The sequence below is a fragment of the Amblyomma americanum genome, chromosome 1 (assembly GCF_052857255.1).
Source record: "Amblyomma americanum isolate KBUSLIRL-KWMA chromosome 1, ASM5285725v1, whole genome shotgun sequence".
In the NCBI taxonomy this organism is placed as follows: Eukaryota; Metazoa; Arthropoda; class Arachnida; order Ixodida; family Ixodidae; genus Amblyomma; species Amblyomma americanum.
The window spans coordinates 176809208-176827261 of record NC_135497.1 but is presented as its reverse complement, the minus strand read 5'-3'; the positions used below and the strand labels follow the sequence as shown (position 1 = coordinate 176827261).

The window sequence follows — 18054 nt, the reverse complement described above, 5'->3', positions numbered from 1 at the left end:
GCAAGCGTCCATATACGGGAGTGTCATAACCCAAGGGCAATACAGGAAAACACAGACGGAAGCCGCGCATACGCGCGCGTCGCAAGCGGCGAAGGTCGCACGTGCCGAGCAGCACGGGTTAAAAAAACGGCACTACCTCTGCGGCTATCGCCATAAAAAATCCGCGAAAACGTCAGTCGTTGGGCCTCTTACTGCGTATATATATCACGCCACTCAGGTGTACAACAGTAAAATAGAGTGCACGCGGCGGACCCTGAGCGAACAGTTTTCGAGAGACCGTTGGTATACGCCGGGCGGGAAAAAAGCGAACAAGAAGCGATGCTGTGGCTCGTTGTGATGTTCGGGCTGGCAGCCCAAGGGCTCTCATCGGCGTCTTCGCTGCCGCGCTGTTCCGACGCGGTGTGTGCCCAGGACCCGCACTGCATATACGCCCGGAGCCGGACGACTTGCTGGGACGTGACTGGGAGCTCAACCGCTACCAGCTGCAGGTGCTGCCAGAACTGCATTACAGGTACGTGTACTACACAACTCCCTTCATGTCTGTTTTTAGCACGCTCTTCTCTAACCGCGGTGGCGGAGCGGCTGTGGTGTTCGGCTGCTCAACCTGGGAGCGCGGGATCCAATTATGATTTCGAGAGGCGAAAGACACAAGACTTCCTTGCTCTGTGCGATGTCAGGGCACGTTAAAGAACCTCACCTGATCGAAATTGATCTGGAGCCCTCCACTACGGCGCCTCTCACATTCATGTGAATCTTTGGCACGCTAAACCCCACATAGCATACAATACCGTAATACGTCTCTCACTCTCCGTGCGTCCCCATTCGTTCATTATTATTGCCAAGAGCATTTCCTCAGTACCAAATTTGTAGACGAGGAAATCGTTCCAACGCTTGGCATAGCCGCGGCATAGAATGAGCTTGCACCCCCTTCTGTGCACAGGGTCATGGTTCCACCCCAGACACGGTGACCGAAATGTGATTGAGTGATGTGCAAAAGAACTCGTGCAATGAGAATTCAGTGCGCTTGAAGAGTAACCAGAGGTGGTGGTAGTGAGTCGGGCGCACTCACACTGACACGCGAAAATCTATTAGGCTTTCAGTGAATTGTAATTTGGTCCGAGCCCCAGCACACAGAATACGCGCGGACGCTCTTTGACTCTACAATTTCCTTAGTTGATGAGACAACCCTTCATACTTCAGCGAGCGTACGCCACGTGTTTTCAGATGCACGCAGCGATACAAGCTCATATATTGAAGTACAAATGGAGAAAATATGACCCTTCTCATTATTGAAGATTTTCTTTTTATTGTCCTCTCGTTGCATGCGATGCAAGAAATAAAATATCGAAAGATTTATTGAAATTGCAGAGTTTCGCTGTGAAAGAGTCTGCTGCAAATTTCTGCAGTTACATGCACTTGCGCGTGACCAGCGTCATGACATATAAGTTCGGGCGAACTGAATAATTGCGTCGGCTGCTCACCTTTAGAGAGCGCAGACAGCAGCGTCGTCGGCCAGGTCTAATCGGCCCGACTTTGCACAGCTGGTTTTAGAAAAGTGCATTTTGGGCAGTAACTAATTACTGTTCAGTTCTTTTCGGGGTTATATTTGGAAGGTTTGCAGCGACCAGACGACTTGCGCAAATATGCTTGCATGAGTCGCCAAACTACATTTTCTGTATGGAATAAACTTGTGCTAAAGGTGTATGTGCAAGTAAGCATTTTTCAAAAGATCAGCTTACTATAGCTTGCGGCTGCTATGTATTTAACAAGTTTCTTATCTGCGTCCAGCTGTTGTTTTAGTTCAGACGTTTTACAGGAATGCGTACACGCGGATGCTCACGCAAGACAAGAAAACAAAAACCAAGAAAACCAGCGCTGTTCAAAACTAGAACATCTTATAGCTGCCGCAGGCACCACACCAGCAACATCAACACCGCACGTGCAACCAATAATAAAAAAAATCAATAGTGGGAAGCAAGACAGGAAATATGAACATGTTTACTTTGGGCAAATCTGTGTCTTTAATAACCTTCAGAAGATGTCCATCTAAACATGACACATAAAACACAGCGAGATCCTTAAATCATTACTTTGAAAGTAATTTTATTTCGTGAGAGATTTGCAAGCATTAAAGGGCGCAGTCGTGCACTCTGTGGACCATGGATAACAGAATATATTTATTTTTTTTTATTTAGTACATACTGCAGACCCTTTTCAGGGTCCAAGCAGGACAGGCATATATTCTTAAAACTCAAAAGATACAGAACACAATGAAAAGAAATATACATAAAAATGAGGAGACAAATTTTGCAAACTATTACGATGTCATAACATGGTTCCAATCGGATATTGTCTGCGGAAAAAACGAATATTTAAAACAGTCAGTTTTCGCAAAATACGGTGTCAATGAGTGAATGTGATGATGTCGGTTATAACGTGTGGTTAAGGGGGATATGTACTGTGAAGGATCCAAAGCAAACTTATGGTTAAGTAAAGAATAAAGAAACTCAAGGCGATATTTTCCTCTTCGCGTTTCAAGTGTTTCAATATTGTTAGCCGCCATGAGGTCAGTGGGGGAGTCGGTGATTTTAAATTTGGAATAGATAAACCTAACAGGTTTTCTTTGAATCCTTTCTAATTTATATATGTTAATTTTAGTGAATGGGTCCCAAACAACCGAAGCATACTCAAGCTTTGGCCTGATGTAAGCGTTATACGTTAGCAGTTTTACATGAGAAGGTGAATTTCTTAGTTTATGCCTCAGAAAACAAAGCTTTTTAAATGCAGAGGAGCATATGTTATCTATATGTGAGTTCCAGGAAAGACTGCTATCGGACAGAGGGAAGATCGACGGATAGACAGGGCAACATATGATTTGCAGCTTCGCCCGTTAGATCTGAGCGGTGGCAGTTGTCGCCTAGCTAATGAGGAAAATTTCCAACATGCCCTTCTAGAGGCCTCTCTTGCCGGCCAAACTCTCCTCTCGTTCTCTTCCACTAAAGCTGTAATCTCTTCTCCAATGGTGTTCGGCTTATGAGGCAACGGTTGCCGGCCGCAGCTGCCGCATTTCGATAGAGGCATATAGTCAACACGCCCGTGCGTTGGGCGCGTGCTGTGCGATGTCAGCGTATGTGGTCTGGTGTTCTGAATTTATCCGAAGCCCTCCACTGTGATATTCCTCACAGTTTTCGTGCTGCATCGAGACGTCAAACCCCATATACCGTGTCATACCATTCATATTACTGGTTCCTGCTTTCGGATATTAACCACATTTTTGGTGTCTTTGAATCTCAAAGCGTCCTGTTTTTCAGACGCGCCCTACTGGACTGGAGGCTGGAGGGTAATAAGCTCTTTTAGGGGGCCTTGTACTAGCTCCATACCGACAACTATAGCGCTGCTGGTTGACGAAAATTTGTAGCTCAACGGGACGCCGTGTTTGACGAGCAATCACGAGCAAAATATGAGATTTATGACTTTGCAGAGACGTGCGGCTCATCGTAGTTCTCCTAGCTTGCTCTGTGCGGGCTATGCCACACAGAGTATCCAGGCGCCCTTTTTCCATAAGCAGCAGCGGAGAACTGGAACGCGCTCGACTTGTCTTCCGATTTCAGGCTAGGCAGAAAAGATAAAATTTAATTCCGTAATTTCATGAGGAACATGGTCGAAGAACCGCAAAATAATGGGTTAATTACTAAAAACTGCTGCATGATAGTTTTACGATGCCTTCAAATATGCGTACATCAGGCTGGATCCATTCCCGATAAATTAATTCACTGATGGAGGAATAAACTAGTAAGGTAATTCACCAGTTCAAGAAGCGCAATAATGTGCTCTCTCTTCTGTCCACTGCGTGTTTTCAATTTTTTCAGCGCTAGCTGTTAAAGCTAAAGTTCCCAAGTACGCGTCCACGTCCACCGTCCACGATCACGTGACCATACGGTGTACGAAGCTGGTGCCTCGCGCCGTGCGCGAACTTCGTCGCGAGGTACGCCTCCAAACGCCTCGAAACGCCGCTGAAGATAACATCCTGAAATGACTGCGTGACGCGGCATCGTGCGCACCCGCTCAGTAGCAGCCGCAGCAGTTATGATAAAGCCTCCAGCGGCGACGTCGCGCACCCGACTCCGTGTGGAAGGGTCATGAGCGCGGCCGAGGCGTAGTGTCGTGCGCTGAACGCTGCACGTACGCGTGGAGGTCAGACCGACAGACGTGCGGCGGGTCGAACAGATGACTGAATGCTCTCGGGACGCGGTGCCCAAGCAGGCTGCCCGACGAAACGCTCGAGTGACTGTCTACACATTTCTCACACCACAAAACATTTGTTGAGACCATCCCAAAACAGAAATGCAACCAGCCCGCTCTCATGTGCGGTAAGTATTCGAAGCAAGTACAACAATTGCATAAATAAAAGGCGGGCAAATAAGCGCAGAACATGCGCATTATCAGGGGTGTAATCGTCATTAAGTTTTCTTTTGGGGGCGGGGGGGGGGGATACGCCACCTCCTTTGCATCTACCTTGCCATTTAGGCTTCTGGTGACTTCTTTTTTTTTTCCAGGAGGGTTTATCAGCGAGGACTGCGCACGGCAGGCCCAAGCCTGCGTGCTGGCGGACTGTCCCAAAGTGAAGTGCACGTATGGCTCCTACGTGCCAGACTGCGACTGCTGCAACAACTGCCTCCCGCAAGGTACGAGATGCCGGCTGCTCTGGCTACTGTCGGGGCGACACTCGGACTGTAACCGGTCTTCTGGGGGTGTAGTACGAATGCTCTAGGGAATGGGAGTTCACTGTTTTTGTTTCTTTAGCGACCCTAACGCCTTAAAGGGCGGCTTTAAAGGATAAGTTGGGAGGATTGGAAATAGGACGGGACAAACCTGGTTATACAATACATATATGATGGCGTACGGTAGAGAGGTAGTGGTGGAGAGCAAAACGGGAAAATGAAAAACACCAGCAGTAGAGACAAAGAAAAGAAATTGTAATTCTTTATTAAAATTGTAATTAACTATCGTTTCATAGTTGGTACTTACGTGGCAAAGCAACGCTGTGGTCTTTGAGATAGGCTTTAGTGCAGACCGGCTTGGGATTAATTTCAGCTACCTGAGTTTCTTGCCCCGAATCCACATTACACGTGCGTTTTGCAGAGATAGTTGTATCTCTGACCCTTGAAAAAGAATGTGAACGGAGCATCCGCCCCCTTTAACGGACAGACGGAGTGCAGATGCCAACATGTCTCGCGCTGCGTTCGTCTTCTGCGGGTGGGGAGCGCGGTCGTAAGACGCCACCAAACGCCCCTAAACGCCCTCGGACGCTGCACGCAAGCGGAAGGCCAGGGCCGGCGAACATGTGGCGAGTTGAACACAGGGAGCATTCGGGACGCTCTCTGCCTACAACTTCCCGATAACTTCTGTGTCCACACACTTCAAGGATAATAAGGCGCACTTCGTCACTGGTGCCATACATAGCGATGTCATGCGCCGCACTTGTATGCCATGCTCCGTGTAAAACGCAACGAGGTATACGTGTATAGCCCTCTATAGGTTGAGACCGACCGTGCGGTGTAGCAAGTGGAGCAGCTAACCAATAAAAAAAGCGCGAACGAACCGGTCGTATTGCTGGACAGGGTGGCTGCGCGGGATGAGCGACGGCGTCGGAGATACATACATATATACATACATATATACAGACATATATATATATATATATATATATATAGCAAACAAGGGAAGGAAAATGAGGGGCTCGTTTGGCAAACTTATGAAGGAAGCCAACACTCACCGAGACCGAGGGGCATAGCGGGTTGTTTCTATATATATTTTTTTATTTGAAGTGCTGAATGATGGGAGAATAATACTTCAATTAATCTGTTGCTTAAAGGAAATTAATTAGAAAGCAGCAGGAAAAACAACCATGCCGCCGGTGGGATCCGAATCCACGACCTCCGAATTTCGCGTGCGATGCTCTACCAACTGAGGTACGGCGACGGCTGTCCAATCTGCTGCTCTTGTGTGTATTGATGTTTATTGGGTGTAAGCGAATTTTGAGAGTGTTCGCCAGCATTATAAGTAATTTTCCTTAAGCGATAGATTAATCTAAGTATTATTATCTCACTGATTAGCACTACAAATTAAAAAAATTAAACATTCCCCTATGCACCTTTGGTTTCGGTGACTGTTGGCTCCATTCATAAATATGTATGTATGTATGTATGTATGTATGTATGTATGTATGTATGTATGTATGTATGTATGTATGTATGTATGTATGTATGTATGTATGTATGTATGTATGTATATATGTATGTATGTATGTATATATGTATGTATGTATGTATGTATGTATGTATGTATGTATGTATGTATGTATGTATGTATGTATGTATGTATGTATGTATGTATGTATGTATGTATGTATGTATGTATGTATGTATATGTATATATACATGTATGTATATGTATATATATGTATATATATGTATATGTATATATATGTATATATATATATATATATATAATGCAAATTACTTCCTCAGCATCCCTGTAATCGGTCCAGCATAGCATTACAACGTCTTAACGAGAAAAAGCGACAGTTCCGGTGTTCCAAACGGCTAATTACACAAAGCGTCTGCCTGAAAAAAAAAATTGGACTACAGAAATAAAGTTCGAATTCTTTGCTAATAAACCTAAACGCTCATTTTCCGCTTCCACTTTACCGATTATGCTACGCACTAAAGCCAAACAGTTTTGGAAGTAATTAGCTCCACACCCTCCAATACCGTGTACCTCTCTGATTTCGCTCGTTACTCAGCAAGCGTAAACGCTGTAATTTTTTCGCTCTTCGCTTCCATCGAAATAAAGTGGCCGTGGCCGAAATCTAATCAGCGACTTGGTGCCCATCATAGCTACCGAGTCAACACGACTAGTTCAGTGAACTTCGTAGGCACCAAAAGCGGAAAGAGCCGCCGCGGTGGCTGAGTGGTTATGGCGCTCGGCTGCTGGCCCGAAAGACGCGGGTTCGATCCCGGCCAAGGCGGTCGAATTTCGATGGAGGCGAAATTCTAGAGGCCCGTGGATTGTGCGACGTCAGTGCACGTTAAAGAACCCCAGGTAGTCGAAGTTTCCGGACCCCTTAACTACGGCGTCTCTCATAGCCTGAGTCGCTTTGGGACGCTAAACCCCATAAACCTAAACCAAAAGTGAAAAGAAATTTTTAAAGATCTTTTCTGCAAAGCATCCCGAAAAGCGGAAAGATTACTGAACAGGAGGGTGTATTCAGAGGGACGCATTTGCTAGTGGCGAAACTGAGGGAAAAAAAAAAACTGAACGACAGCAGTCTGGCGTATTGCTGATCATGCAAGATAAATGAGCATAACGGTATTTTGACTTTTCATTGGTTAGCACGGAATCAAATACAGTTGGGGCCACCGTAGTCAATGTCACATCGGCCAGCATCACGCCTACCACTGATTCTACAGCGAAGCGGTTTCCAGCAACAACAGCTGCTCCTATAGTCTGTCGTGCAGCGGAATTCGCGTAGTTAACATCTATGGTTCCTCCTATCAGTAGCGTTAGTGTTTTGTGGTGCTTCAAGGTACTCGTATTAGACCATGGCTGTAGAATCGTTGTTGGATTCGCATGTGCCCGCTTGATTCATTGCTCGCTGGCTAATTGCAGCTGCACAACCTGGTGGCCATGCGACACACAAAACCGGAACGACTGGGTTTAGAATACTTGCTACATGTAGTGTGCTAGCGGTTTAGAATGATCGCGAATCGACGAGAAACGGCTATGGCGGCCCTGTCAAATCAGAGAAACAATAGTCGGTAGCTAGCCTCGGGACAAGCGCCGACACCGAGTACAATATCTCTTTGGTAAAGTTAGTATTGACCAGCAGCCCAATAAGCAGCCGGTTGCTGCGAGTGTCGCAGCACGGATAGAAGCCAGAGGGAATCCTTTACTAGGACAGAGCAGCGTCGTTCCGATTTCGCAAACTCCGGCGTTTATGCATGGCGCGAAGATTACGAGCGAAACAAGCAACCGGGAGAACTTGTGCTAGGCTGTCTTATTTCCAGCTTTTTAACAGCGAGACAATATTGCATCGAACCGCGAAAAAAACTGTGCAAGCCTGCAGCTTCCGAGTCATACAATAATGGCCCACTATGCTTTGTTTTCGACAAATTCTAAATCAAACCAGCGAAGCGTCGTACGTACCGCGCTACCGCGTAATCCCAAAAACGGAATCCGCTCGTACTGCTCGTGTGCTGCTCGGCGCCCTGTGGCAACCAGCTGCAGCCCTGCGAGCACCACCATGTGGGCGTTCTATTTCGTCGAGGCCGCCTCGCCTGCGCACGGCGTGGTTGGTGGGCGATTCCGACATATGCCTCTCTTCTTTCTTTGGGCGCAGCATGCGCTAATGCGGAGGATCGGAACTGGCCCAACTGCGCTGCGACCGAGTGCCTTTCCTGCTCCAACGGTACGGTGGCCTTCACCTGCCCCAGGACCTGCTGCCCCGTTTGTCTCCGGGGCTAGACACCGAACCAGGCCAATTTCTGCGTCTGCATCCTTATCGCCTACGCAGCGGCGCTATAAAGTGTGTTCTGCAACCTCTGCTTTTTCTCCTGGTCTACTTACTCACCTTTCTGTAAAGCAGTGGCGAGTTAGCCTGCGACAAAACAGCAGCAGAATCTGCCGGCCGTAGGAAGGTCATTTCGAATGGCGGAACAGTTTCAACCGGACAGAGTGGACCACACTGAACTCTGAACAATTTATAAGCGACGAGCTCCGCTATGGTCAAGCCACGTGCACGCCTCGTTTCGAAGCAGGCACCGGGGCTACTCGAGGAGATCCGCGAAGACTGGGCGTACCTTCGGTTTCTGTGTTCGCTGTTCGCAGTGCGTCGATGTTTCCTGCAGTAGCTTTCCCAGTCGTATTGTACTTCTGAGCTGATAGCTACAACCGTTTCCCCTTGGTTCTTCATGCGCGCTGTACGGATCCGTGCGGCACTGCTCGCAGTTCGGAACATAGCTCTGTGGTGCGCCCTTGAGCCCTGGAAACTATGCTGCGTTTGCGGATGAGTACCTACTAGTTTTAAAGTAGCTGCGCTGCCCCCTCCTAGCGTGCCTGTGCGCGCGAGCAGCGCGTTGTTTATATATATATATATATATATATATATATATATATATATATATATATATATATATATATATATATATATATATATATATATATATATATATATATATATTAGAACAAACAAAAACAACGAAGCAAGTGACATATAGATTAAATGCAATGAAAACAATGAGCATGTATGTTCACTAACAATAGTATACAGATCGACGCATGAAAACAAAGAGAAGACCCGAGAAAAATAAAGAGAAAAGAAACACTCAATAGGCATACGTGGCACCGGCAGACAACAAAGGCACGTAAAATGCAACCTGGCTATATATTAACAAAATACATTTTTAACTCGCTTGGTTTAACTCTAGCCAAAACTTTGTACTTATTAAGAGTGGTCGGTAAATTGTGTTCAAGCGTTTGTAGTGTATAATTAATTCGAAAATATGGAATATACCAGATATCGGTGTTTCAGGTGTAGAGTCGATTCGAAGCGGTCCTTAAATGTGTAGTACGTATTAAGAAATCTCTATAAGCAGGAGAAGAATGGTAAAAGAACCTCAAAATGCGAAAAACATATATATGTTCAAAACGAATTATGTTATAATTTCTAAAAGCAGTTTGCGTTGGAGAGACAGATAAGGAAGGTTTGCAATGTAGCGGATCATTATCTTCTGCAGAACCTGTATTTTTATCACATTTGTTTTTGTGGTGGTTTCCCAGAGTTACGGAACCGAGAAGAGCATGATAAATTTGAATTTTCACGTGAGTGGGGAGGAGCCATCGACATCGTGTTAGAACACCTGCTACTGAAGAGAGCTTTTTGCAAATATTTTCCACATGCCGATCCCACCTGAGATGCGACGAGAAAGTAACTTCAAGGATTTTGTGGCTGTCTACAATTTGAATTTCTTCACCTGCGTATTTAGGAGCGCGTTGTAGTTCGACTTAGTCTTTGTAGGGTTTATTTGGAGGCAATTAGAAGAGGACCAGTTCTCTAGTTTCGTAAGGATTACGTTGCACTCTTCAATTCACTTGTTTATGTCGTGACCAGAGACTAGTATACTGCTATCATCGGCGTATATAATAAATTTCGCTTTGTCATAAATATGCACAATGTCATTTATATAGATGTTAAAAAGCATCGAGTCCAGAATGCTGCCTTGAGGCACACCATTTCGTACCGCCAGAAAACAAGACTGACGGTTGTGGATATAGACAGATTGTTTTCGATTTTGCAGGTATGATTTCATGAGGTCTAAAGGTGTTCCTCGAACTCCGTTTTGAGAAATTTTATGAGTTAAAATTTGATGGTTTAGGGAATCGAAAGCCTTACTAAAATCAATGAAGAGTCCGACAGTGAGAATACCTGCTTCAGTGTTTTGCAGGATACATTCCTTAAGTGATAACAAAGCCGTTTCCGTCGACTTGCCCCTTCGGAAGCCAGATTGAGCATCAGACAGGTTTTGTTTTGCATTAAAAAAGTTCACTGGACGGGAAAAGATTACTTTTTCCAAGCCCTTTGAAAAGACTGGAATCACAGATATTGGTCTATAATTGGACACTACATCTTTATCTCCCCCTTTAAACACAACTGTCACTCTTGCTTTCTTCATTTCTTCCGGGTAAACTCCCGTTTCAATTAACAAATTGAAGATGTATGCAAGCACAGTTATAATAAAAGATAGTAAATATTTGACTGGTTTCATCAGAATATTGCCAACATCTAAGGATTTGCTATTACTTAAATTCATAAAGGTTGTACACACTTCGGTTTCCCTGGTGGGCTCAAGGAAAAGGTTTTCGAAAGGGCTACAAGATGAAGGAACTTCAGGTAGATGCATCATAGATAAATGGGTAGTTAAAAATTGCTGTTGAAATGGTCAGCAAGAGCCTGACCGGATAATTCAGAGCCCTTATAGATTATTCGTTGAGTTGGCGCATTTTTCGTATTGCGACGTAACAAGTTATTTACAACTTTCCAGACAGCGTCTGAATATTTCATTCCAACATCAGAGAACAGTTTTTGATGATACACAATCTTAGCGCGCCGAAGCTCAGCATTTAGTTGATTTCTTGTTTTTTTTTAATAAGATTAGAGATTCTAGAGAGGGATTATTCAAAAAGGCTTGGTACAACTTGTTTTTGCGCTTTATCATTCTTTTGAGCTCTGGCGTGATGCATGGTTTTCTTATTCGTTTAGACTGCTTAATGTTCTTGAAGGGAAAGTGCTTAGAGTATATTTCTACAAAAACCTTGATAAACTCTTGAATATGCATTATTTGAATCTTTTATATCGAATAACTAGGAGTCCTGTCCAAAACTATTTCGGCTTGTTATCTGGGTACCCCCAACCTTTCTTTATTTGCGTGTAACTCCAGCCCTGCTTCACCTTTGCCATTGTTGCCGCTATTGTTTCTCAAATACCATGCACCATCTTAATATTAGCAGTTCCTAATTCAAGCCTTCTGCAGGGTTTGAAAGACCTATTGGAAATGTGGAGAACACGTGCACAGGGTGCAAAGCGCGTGATCTGTCAGGAAACACTGAGGCGGCCCCGAGAAGGCCTTTATTAAGGTTGACAGTCGTTTTGTGCCTCTTCACTTGGCAGCGACGACAGAGCGTGACCGGTCCCCGCGGTTTTGCCCCAGCTGTCGAAGCAATCCTCGGACACGACCATGACCTTCGACACCTGATGTTTCTATTCAAAAAACACAGGGACCAAAGTCGTGCTGTATGCAGTGCGATCGCCATGTGGTTCCATTGACGGCGAACAATCATCCACCTAGCCCGGCTCTTTGGACGGATTCAGGAAACGACTGAAAAGAACAGAAGTAACGAGCAAACAAAGGTGTGCTGCATACAAATTAGAACTCAAAGAAATGAAGGCGCGCTGCGCTGGGCTAATGCTCTAGCGAGGCCTAATATGTAAATTTTCACGGCTGGCGTCGATTTCTACAAAGCGCGAGTAGTCGGTACGGAAATCGGTCTGTAGCTACACGTTCGAGTTTTTTGTCTCTACCGCCGATTTCCACACCGCGCGATCGTCATAGCTTTTCTTGGACTTGCTCTTGAAGATGACAGCGATCATAAAATTAACGGCGCCGACTGTAGTGGCAGAGGCTTGCCATTGAAAGGAACAAAGCCAAGCACTTTGTCAACCCGGCAACGAGGCCTAGCGCGAGTTTTAGAGCCGACTTGGACAAAGCGCGAGATTGCGCGCGCTTCTAACGCTTGCCAACGCAAAGAAACAAAGGCGCGCTGCGCTGGGATAATGCTGTAGCGAGGTCTAATATGTAAATTTTCACGGCTGCCGTCGATTTAAACAAAGCGCGAAAGGTCTCTAAGGAATTAAACAAAGCTGCACTGCACTGGCAGACAGCGGTTCAGCTGGCGGCGCCGGCGGTCCTCAAACCGCACCTTATTTGGGTCGTCGTAATGGCGTGGCAAAACTTTGAACACCAGCACGACACTAGCAACGTGCTCCTGCAGCAGTAAAACGAGGTCCTGGAATGCGCAAGGCATGTAGGTAAGCGGTACAGCACTACATGAAGCGAAATTTGAGATAAAATGCGTACCTTTATGCGGGTCGTCGTAATGTCGTGGAAGCGAGAACTGTAGAGAAATTTCAGCTGGCTGTCGCCGACGAGCGCACCACGCAAAAAAGCGATACCTGGACAGCTCCCGAAACGGGCGCGCCGCCGCCTAGGCTCACGAAGGGGATGCCCGCGGACCACGCACGCACGGCGGACGGCCGGACCTAGCGATTCCCTAGGCACTCTAGGGACAGGCCGAGAGAGGCGCGGCAACCCCACACCCGGTTGAAAACGAGGGCGAAGCGAAAAAAAACGTCACGCAGACACGCATCCCACCGACCAATCGGCGTTTCCAGCCTACCGACCCGCAAACGCTTCTATCCCCAAGGAGGCCGACAAACATAGCACTGCGCAGGCTCCTGTCCAGATCGTACGGCGGGTGCCTCAGCGTTATTCCCAGGAACCAGCACTGACACTACGAAAGGCTGGTGGGTTTTGCTTCTACAAAGATCATACGATCATACACTGCAGGGACGACAGGGACTCTCCGGAGTCTCTGTTGTTGCCAGGAGGAAAAAAAAGGAAATTTCAAAGGCCTGCTCACTGGCTCAAGCCGAGCCACAATCGCTACCACGTGCAGATAGTAGGAGAGTTGAAAGATGGGATATAAAGACAGGATAGTAAAGACGCGCTAAAGACAAGGCCGATCCCGGAGGCAGTGCAATACAGGGCCATCCGGTGGCGGGAGTGAAGCACCCTACAAACTCTCCGCGAAATTTCCAAAAATAAGTCCAATTGGACCCGTAACAGATTGAAGAGAAGTTTATTGACCACGGGCCTGGAAGGGACTGGTATCCCTCGCAAAAACATAGGCACAGAACGGCGAGTAATGTCGCCCAACATAAACTAATGGCATGCTTTAGCGGCAACCTACTTATGCAAAAATGCACGTTGGCATGAAATGCACAAATACAAAAGGCATAAACGTCCAAAAGAGTTCAAAAGAGGGTCCATACGTGCGGAGGGGGGGGGGGGGGGGAAGCACGCGGGGCATGCACGCACAACACACCGCTCACAATCGCCGCACACAAAGAGCGCACGGCACACTCAGTATGGCAGGAGCTGCACGGTGACGCGGCCCCTGCTTGTGTTGATGAACCGGGTGCTCCATCGGCGCAGGAATTCTTCCTCATCGAGGGTGACCCAGTCTAAGCACGCCTGTTCGAACAGGCGCGCTCTCACCCTCAGCAACAATGGGAACATGGCCCGCTGGGGTCGACCCTGCAAGGAAGCCACGCCTCTCTGCCGCCACAAAACAAACGCACCCACACAGAGCAGAAGCCGCACAAACGACTCACGTGGCCGGGTGCGGTAGTTCAAGGTGACAAAAAACATACGCGACATGAGCCGTCAAAACGTTCTAGAAACCACGCATTCAAACATGGCATGCTGTAGGGTTTCAGTGTTGCCACACTGAGGACACCGCGAAGAAGGGGCGATGCCCCACGCTGCGACACGGGCTCCCGTGGGCAAGACCCTCCAGCCTCGCAGCCAGCCGAAGTCACGAACGTCTGGTGGAAGAGTGCTAGACGTCAAATCTCGCCACTGCACCCGCCTGCTCCGTTCGAGCTGCTCTGGTGTAGCCTCCTGGATAGCGAGGAGCTCGCAAACACGGGAGGCCTGTGTCTTAGTGACGTCGACCTCGGGCAGAGCGGCTGCGAGAGACTCGGCCGCCCGACAGACATACCTAAAAGACGCTGTAGACGCTCCGAAAGCTCCTCTTTCCATGCGCACATAAGCGACAGGGTGCCTTGAGCTATACGCAGCTTCGCCGTCACCACGCGCACCTCATCTGAGACGCGAGCCCTAAGGGCTTGACCAGAAGCGGCGCAATGGTGACGCAACTGCTCCTTCAGACGGTCCCAGTCACCATGCGCGACCCCAACAGCCGATAAACGCAAGGCCCGCGTTAGCCCTTCTCTCCGATATTATTCCGAAGTCCTCCACTATGGTACCTATTTCTTCCTTTCTTCTTTCACTCCCTTCTTTATCCCTTCCCTTACGGCGCGGTTCAGGTGTCCGCCGATATGTGAGACAGATACCGCGCCATTTCATTTCCCTATAAATCAAATTAAAAAAAAATAGACAGGTAGCTGCGAATAACATGGTCGCTTCCCCACGCGCAACTAGAATTCGTTGCAAGGTGTGAGCACATCTAACACCTAATTAATTTTGTTTCTTGTTGTTAAAATCATTTATTAGGTTAACTTCAGTTACTCCTTCCTGTCTGCGGTCCCTCCCCGTCCCGCTGTAGCTTTTTTCACAAAATTGCGCCTAATGCGGAAAAAGGAACTCCGTAAGAAGTGTATTGGCCACTGGAACTGAACAGAGGCATGGATCGCATGACATCCGATTTCAGTCGGTTTCTTGATACTTACCTGGTGCTGGGTCACCGACGATCAACAAGGTCGGGGCCCCGTGTCGAGGCCTGCCATTGCACTACGGAAGGCTGAAGCACGCCACTATTCCTAAATGGAGTAGATGGGGCATGTAATTTTTGGTAGTCGGGGCTCGGCGTTCGCGCCGGCCCCCTTTATGAAATTCCAAAATCAGAATGGTACCACACATTGGTGTACTTCTCCCTTCCTTTATTCAGGGGGCACTTTGTATTCAGGGGGCACTTTGTTGACCTAAAGTGCGGTGAGGCGAAAGCGTAAATGCTGGTGACATCGGAGGCCATTTGGAAGGTACCTGGCATGAAGTAGCGTAGTCGTTAGCACGCTCAGCTGCGGAACGGAAGGATGGTGGTTTGAATCCCATCTTGCACAAGGTTTTACAGCGAAAGCTTTATTGGCCGCGAACTTGCGATTTCGTCGTGGCGGTGCTCCGAGTGGGGTACCGCGGCCGTTAGATTGCAAGCGGCTGAGGGCGGCGCGGGAGTCACACAGCACAGCACTCCTGGGCGGCGGAGGGCCGAGGGTGAGCAGCAGGTGCAGCCCGAGCCGGATCCCCATCAACTCCGCCGTGGTGGAGGAGCCCAGGAAGGCTGCATGTCGCTGGCTGTGCAGTCGCAAGGCGGGGATGGTGGCCGCCGCAGCAAGGGAGCAGCTGTCGCGGGCCACTGAGCCGTCGGTGTACTCGAGGAGATGGTCCTGGAGCTCTTCGTGTATGACGGCTCTGGCCAGCTGCTGCACAGCACAGAGGGGTGTGCTCCGCTTTTCCGCAATGCCGACGATCTCTCGCTGTACCTCCGAGGCAGCAGGCCAGGGCGCGCAGGAGCCGTAGGGGGGTGGGCCTTGGATCAATTGCTCATACTCGAGCAGCGCCGCGCCCATTCGTGAGCGCGGGTGCGAGCGCATACGCCCCCAAAGCTGCGGCATACATGCCGCAGCTTTGGGGGCGGTGCTCTATGCGCTGCCGCTCGTCACGGTGCGCAAGCCGTGCTGGAAGAAACTCGAGCTTCAGCACCGCAAGTCCCTGCGCGTGTGCCTAGGCCTTCCCAAAAACTCGCAGTGCGCCGCAACGTTGGCCGAGGCAGGAGCGTGGCCACTTAAGCTCCAAGCAGCGCGCAGGGAATTGAATCACATCGACCGGCTTCACCGCGCACCGGACGGCGGCTCGCTGCTGCAGCGTATGCACTCGCACCCGCGCTCACGAATGTGCGCGGCGCTGCTCGAGTATGAGCAGTTGACCCAAGGCCCACCCCCCTACGGCTCTTGCGCGCCCTGGCCTGCTGCCTCGGAGGTACAGCGAGAGATCGTCGGCATTGCGGGAAAGCGGAGCACACCCCTCTGTGCTGTGCAGCAGCTTGCCGGAGCCGTCATACACGAAGAGCTCCAGGACCATCTCCTCGTGTGCACCGACGGCTCAGTGGCCCGCGACAGCTGCTCCCATGCTGCGGCTGGCACCATCCCCGCCCTGCGACTGCACAGCCAGCAACACGCAGCCTTCCTGGGCTCCTCCACCACGGCGGAGTTGATGGGGATCCGGCTCGGGCTGGCCTGCTGCTCACCCTCTGCCCTCCGCCGCCCAGGAGTGCTCTGCTGTGTGACTGCCGCGCCGCCCTCAGCCGCCTGCAATCTAACGGCCGCGGTACCCCACTAGTGCGGGAAATTCGCTCGCGCATCGAGTGCCTCGCGCTGAGAGGTTGTGCCGTGCATGCACAGTGGGTGCCCGGTCACTGCGGCATCGCAGGCAACGAAGAAGCTGACGACCTCGCGACCGCTGCACACCAACTACTTGCCAGCGATCTGCCCCTTGCGCTGGAGGACGTGCGTGCGGCCATCCACGACCATCTCCGAAAGCAGCACCCCAACCCACGCATCGCGGGAGGTGAGCGCATCGACAGTGTCACCGGCTGTCGCGCACTTACACGGTCACAACGTGCAATGATCCTCCGCGCGCGCATTGGCTGCGTGTGGCCCGGGGAACGACGGGTGCGTCACGGAATCGCGAAGAGTGATGTGTGTGACGGATGCGGTACCGCGTTCGCCGATGCTCGTCGCGATATGCTCGCGGCCTATAGGGCGCAGGGCATACTACCAGACTCCATCAAGACGCTATTGTGGCCGCAGGGCAGTGCGCGCACTCGTGAGCGAACTTTGGTGAGCCTCTGTGCATTCCTCGAACACACGGGCTTGACGTCCCGTCTGTTCTCCGTCAGGTAGTTACACGCAGTGACCGAACGCTCCGCGAGTTCTACCTTGAACGATTAATAACTGGGCGCCCCACTCCAGTTGTAACCAACACAGTGCTGTGCGCGTGTGTGATTTAATTCCTCTAAAATGAACTAATCACGCGCACAACCTGGACACATTTCTTATTGTATAAATAGTTTGTACATATTACTTCTCCCCCTATCCTCTCTTCCTGTCCCCTCACCTCTTTCATTTCATTTCTCCATTCTGCCTGCTATCCTTTATTTCCGCTGCCCCAGCTCAGGTGCTTCAGTATCGATGGCAGATGCCGGGGCTAGGAAAAATTTTTTTCTTCCTTTTTACTATTATTTTTAATAAAACCACAACCACCACCTTACCAAGTTTGGCTAGCGTTAGCCCTCAAACATGACTACGACTCCAAAAATACAAATTTTCGCAAAAAATATTGCAACAAAAGGCTGTTTTGCTATCAATATTTTGTGCAATAAAAATATGCTTACTGTACATTGCAATAAATGAGCCGAAAAGCAGATAGGTGTAAACGAGCATCGAATATTGCCATGGTGAGAGAAGGCTTCCTCTTCATGTCGCCAAATGCAGTTAACCGTCGAAAACAATTTTAATGCGTTAGCATTAGAGGGGTATGTCGCGGAGAAAGTGAAGCCGAGAGAAGCTCTGCCGACCGGCTTGTGAGCAAACTCACCACCACGGCAGGCAGGTGGCAGTTAATGATTGGTCGCGAG

At 48.9% G+C, this 18054-nt stretch overlaps 1 protein-coding gene and 1 non-coding gene across 2 annotated transcripts; both read left to right on the top strand.

Annotated features, from left to right (window-relative positions):
• Nucleotides 1-73: 73 nt before the first annotated feature.
• On the top strand, nt 74-8606 carry LOC144114244 (uncharacterized). Its single transcript, XM_077647846.1, has 3 exons — nt 74-511; nt 4557-4685; nt 8402-8606. Exons 1-3 carry the CDS (start codon nt 319-321, stop codon nt 8524-8526), a joined length of 447 nt encoding a protein of 148 aa, XP_077503972.1. The 5' UTR covers nt 74-318; the 3' UTR covers nt 8527-8606.
• Nucleotides 8607-15083: 6477 nt separating this feature from the next.
• Nucleotides 15084-15246, top strand: LOC144116628 (U1 spliceosomal RNA). The gene has a single exon (XR_013311939.1). It is a non-coding gene; the product is annotated as a U1 spliceosomal RNA (small nuclear RNA).
• The last annotated feature ends 2808 nt before the right edge of the window (nt 15247-18054 follow it).